This window comes from Penaeus japonicus, unplaced genomic scaffold (assembly GCF_977035675.1).
Source record: "Penaeus japonicus unplaced genomic scaffold, GWHDUDI00000001_assembly GWHDUDI00000005, whole genome shotgun sequence".
In the NCBI taxonomy this organism is placed as follows: Eukaryota; Metazoa; Arthropoda; class Malacostraca; order Decapoda; family Penaeidae; genus Penaeus; species Penaeus japonicus.
Window position 1 is genome coordinate 36,717,681 of NW_028234407.1, and position 5,000 is coordinate 36,722,680.

Consider the following 5,000-nt stretch of genomic DNA (forward strand, 5'->3'; position numbering starts at 1 on the left):
AGCTGATCTTAGAGAGTATTCTGATGAACTCAACTGTTGTTTGGAGTCTCTCACGGAGATGAACTCTCTTAGCCAGCTTGGAAGTGGAGACAACATGCTCAAAATAGTGGAAAAGTTGCCATATTACCTGCAGACTCGATGGGTAAAAGCCAACCATGAGATTCGGTCCAGATACAGAAGAGGAGCGGAGATTCGAGAACTTGTGAGATTCATCTCCAATGCTGCTGATGAGGCTTCTGACCCTGTTTTTGGAAAATTAGTCAACAGAGATCACAAAAGGGACAAGGAAAAGAGTCAGCAGAACAGGCCTCAAAGGAGACAGCCTGGAAGTTTTGCTACAATTACATCGCTCACAGAGGACAAAGCAGCTATACCAGAAAGTAAGAAGCCCATGGCAGGAAAATGTCCCTGCTGTGGACAAGGGCACTACGTGATACGATGTTCACGCTTCAAGGCCATGAAAATCAAGGACCGCTGGAATCTTGTTATGTCCAAAGGTCTGTGTGTGAACTGTTTTGCAGCAGGACACATAGGAAAGGATTGCTCCCGAAACTTTATATGTACCGTAGAAGGTTGTGGGAAGAAGCACAATAATTATCTTCATCTGCCAAGTAGAAGACCAGATGGAGGTGATACCACACTGGAAACACCACATGTACCTGTAACAGTGACATCAGCAATGAGCCAGATTCCTCAGAATCCCAATGTGAACCCCAAAGTAAGCAATTTTATCTGCAGCCATGGTGGAAAGCTGGCCCTACCAATAGTGCCAGCCAGAGTTAGGTGTCTTGATACGAGTGCCATTGTTGACACCTATGCGATGTTGGACCCTGGGACAAACACCACATATTGCTCAGAGGAGTTATGTGGAATGCTGAGAGCCAGAGGTGTGACCCGTCATATGGAACTAACTACCATTGCCCAGACAAGAATGCCTGTAGAGTCCACAATCATCACACTTCTTGTGACAGACCTTGGTGATACTCAGGAACCTTACTGCATACCAGAAGTGACTGTCAGGCCTACGCTGAACATAGACCTGTCGGGTTTGTCAAACCGTGTTGAAATTCAGAGGTGGCCACACCTGAAAAACCTGGAGATACCTGAGCTAGAGGTTGATCAAGTACACCTACTGATCGGGCAGGATTGTGCAGATCTTTTGCTGCCTGATGAAGTGAGAAAGGGGCAACCAGGGGAACCTTTTGCCATTCACACACCACTGGGCTGGGCCATAAATGGGCCAATTGATCCATTCAGACCCAAAGTGAGATCTTCCCATTTTGTACAGAATATTTCTCATCTGGAAAGCAACCTGTTTAAGTTATGGGACCTAGAAGGAGTCAACTCTGAAGATTCTGGAATGTCTAGAAACGACCAAAAGATCTTAGAGACAGAAAAATGACATTAGAGAACAGTCACTATACCTTGAATATTCCTTTTAAGACAGAAACACCTTACCTACCTAACAATTACAACTTGGCAGAAAGACGCTTAAGGATGTTGGGGAAGCGCCTAGACAAAGATGTAAATCTTAAAAAGAAATACACAGGAGAGATCCACAAACTTCTTGAAAAGGGATATGCTGAAGAGGTGCCTCTAGAAGAAATGAATAGAGCTGATGGTAAGGTATGGTACTTGCCACATCACCCAATCAACAATCCAAAGAAACCTGACAAAATTAGGGTTGTTTTTGACTGTGCTGCAAGGTTTGGAGGATCATCCTTGAACGACCATGTGTGCCAAGGACCAGATTTGGCTAACAAACTGGTAGGAGTCCTGTTGAGGTTTAGGGAAGGAGCCATTGCCTTTATGGCAGACATCGAGTCAATGTTCCACCAGGTGAAGGTGACGCCAGATGACCGGGATGTGTTGCGCTTTCTGTGGTTCCAGGAAGATGATACAGGAGGACAATCTGTGACATATCGCATGACATCTCATCTTTTTGGCGGAGTGTGGAGCCCCAGCTGTGCAAACTACGCACTCCAGCAAGTGACCAGAGAATTTAAAGAAGAATTTCCTCATGATGTGTTAAACACTGTTCTACGTAATTTTTATGTGGATGACTGCCTGAAATCTGTAAAGACCTTGGAGATTGCAGTACCCCTTGCAAATCAGGTAATGCAACTGTTGACCAAGAGAGGTTTTCACTTGACAAAGTTTGTTTCCAACTCAAAAGAGTTATTGAATAGCATCAACAAGGATGAGTGGGGAAAATCTTTTACTACCTTGGACATTAACTTGGATAAGCTACCCACAGAACGTGCATTGGGCATGCTTTGGGACATCGAGTCTGACCATTTCAAATTTGACATGCATGTTAAAAACAAACCAAGGACCAAGAGAGGAGTCCTGAGCACTCTCAGCACAGTATATGACCCTTTTGGCTGTTTAAGTCCATTTGTGCTGCAGGCAAGAAGACTGTTCCAGCAATTATGTCGACTGGAGAGGGGCTGGGATGAGCCTTTGCCAAAGGACTTGGAGGAACAATGGGGCCGGTGGCTAAATGATCTGCCTGTCATTAAGGGCTTCAGCATTCCTAGATGTGTCATGCTCATTGACAAACCTGTTAAAACATTTCAATTACACCATTTTTCAGATGCTTCTGAATATGGTTATGGAGCTGTTTCATATCTGCTGACCAATTTTGAAGAGCAGACAGTCTCTGTCCATTTTATGGTGGCAAAATCCAGACTTGCACCTCTGAAGGGCTCCACCATTCCACGCCTAGAGTTAGCTGGAGCACTAGAAGCAGTAAGGTTGGACAAGCTCCTGCAAGAAGAGCTGGAAATGCCTCTGGAAGAATCAGTTTACTGGACAGACAGTACCATTGTGTTGTGGTATCTACAGAGCAATGGGAAGAGGTTCCAGACATATGTAGCTAACAGAGTGGCCAAGATTCTGGATCATACCACACCAACCCAATGGAGACATGTTCCTACATCAGAGAATCCTGGAGACGATGCATCTAGAGGGATGATGGCAGAAGACCTGGTTTGTAATGAGCGCTGGAGTAAAGGGCCAGCTTTCCTGTACCAGAAAAGATCCAATTGGCCTAGACAGCCTGCCTTTAACTGCATAGAACTGGAGAATCTTGCTGAGGTGAAGCCATTCCCAGTAGTATATATCACCAAGGCTGAAGAAGATCACACGAGCAGACTTCTGAACTACTATTCTTCCTGGCACCGCATGAAGAAAGCAGTAGCTTGGCTTCTGAGACTACGCTTGGTGCTTCGTAAGAAGCCGCATCAGAAGGGGCCACTGGTAGCAGATGAGCTGAGAAATGCTGGAGAGGCCATCATAAGACATGCACAGAAGATGCTCGAAGATGAGAAAAAGACACAGCTTGGTAAGCTAAACCCTAAGAAATCGTCCTCAGGCCTGCTGTTAGTTGGAGGACGATTAACGAACTCCAAGCAGGAGGAAAGTACCAAGCACCAGCTGATACTACCTTATGAGCACCCAGTTTCTAGGCTCATAGTTGAAGATTATCACCAGAAAGCAGGTCATTCCGGAGTAGAGCGGATACTGGCAGATACCAGAAGGTACTACTGGATACTCAAAGGAAGAAAACTGGTAAAGAAGGTAGTACACAGGTGCCTTACCTGCAGAAAGTTGAGAGGTAAGACTGAAATCCAACAAATGGCTAACCTACCAAAATCAAGGGTTACACCATTTGAGCCACCTTTCACTAGGGTAGGAGTGGACTACTTCGGTCCATATATGGTAAAGAGGGCACGCTCTGAAGTTAAGAGGTATGGTTGTATTTTCACTTGCCTCTCTATCAGAGCTGTACACATTGAAGTAGCAAATACCTTAGACACAAACAGCTTTATCAATGCGCTGGAGAGGTTCATGGCCAGAAGAGGGGAGCCCAAAGAAATCTGGTCTGATAATGGTACTAACTTTGTTGGAGCACAGCAAGAACTACGCCATGCCATACAGGAATGGAACCAGAACCAGATCCATGAACATTTGTTGAAGAAGGAAATCACTTGGAAATTTAACCCCCCTGGAGCCTCTCACATGGGTGGCGTCTGGGAGAGACAAATACGAACCATCAGAGCTGTTTTGGCAGGTGTAGTTAAGCAACAGACTATAGATGATGACACCTTAGTGACTCTGATGACAGTGGTAGAGGGCATAGTGAATAGTAGGCCTATCACAAAACTGTCTGATGATCCTAGAGATGACAGGCCTCTGACATCCAACCACTTGCTGATGCTGAGGTCCATGCTACCTCCTGGAAAGTTTGAGAGCAGGGATATATATCGTCGCCGATGGAAGCAGGTGCAGTACCTGGCAGATATCTTCTGGCACAGATGGATTCGAGAATATCTTCCTACTCTACAAGAGCGTCAAAAGTGGCTCACACCAAGACCTAATCTCAAGATAGGAGACTTGGTGCTGATGAAGCAAGATAACATACCCCGGAATAAGTGGCCATTAGGATTGATAACAGAGACTTATAAAAGTATTGATGGTTTGGTCCGCTCTGTAAAGGTCAGGACAGCAACAGGTACCTATGAGAGGCCCATCACCAAACTTTGTGTGCTAGAAAGTGCCATCACTGATCAGCCAAAATGTTCCTAGATTTTTTTTGAAAAGAGTGATGAGGTGTAGGCGGATCGCTGCCTCTAAAGACTCACACATTGCAAAGAAAGTACAAGAGATAACCATTTGAAACTTTAGTTTTTTTTGTGTGTTTTTTGTTTCCCTTTTGTTTTTGTTTGTTTTTTTTTTGTTTCGTGGATTCTGATGACATGTTTACTCAAAATACCTATGTTTTTGTACATCTTGGAATGTATAATTTGATTTGTAATGTATACTAGATCTCTCAGGTGTTCTCTGTTTTTTCTTGTAAATGCACCCAGATGTTAGGTGCATTTGGGGCCGGGATATAACACCTGTAACTTCGTAAGCAATAAATTTGAATTTCCCTCCTATGGCGGTGCTGCCATCTGTAGACGGATGGGAGAAGTATGGAGTGAACATGTGCAGCA

General features: G+C 44.6%; 1 protein-coding gene across 1 annotated transcript; it reads left to right on the forward strand.

Annotated features, from left to right (window-relative positions):
- The first annotated feature begins 1,497 nt into the window (after window positions 1-1,497).
- LOC147471861 (uncharacterized) lies at window positions 1,498-4,590 on the forward strand. Its single transcript, XM_086536706.1, has one exon. The coding sequence runs from the start codon at window positions 1,498-1,500 to the stop codon at window positions 4,588-4,590; it is 3,093 nt and encodes a 1,030-aa protein (XP_086392832.1).
- Window positions 4,591-5,000: the final 410 nt, after the last annotated feature.

Coding starts and splice junctions, on each gene's coding strand:
- LOC147471861 (XM_086536706.1), top strand. CDS start 1,498: ATGTTGGGGAAGCGCCTAGACAAAGATGTAAATCTTAAAAAGAAATAC.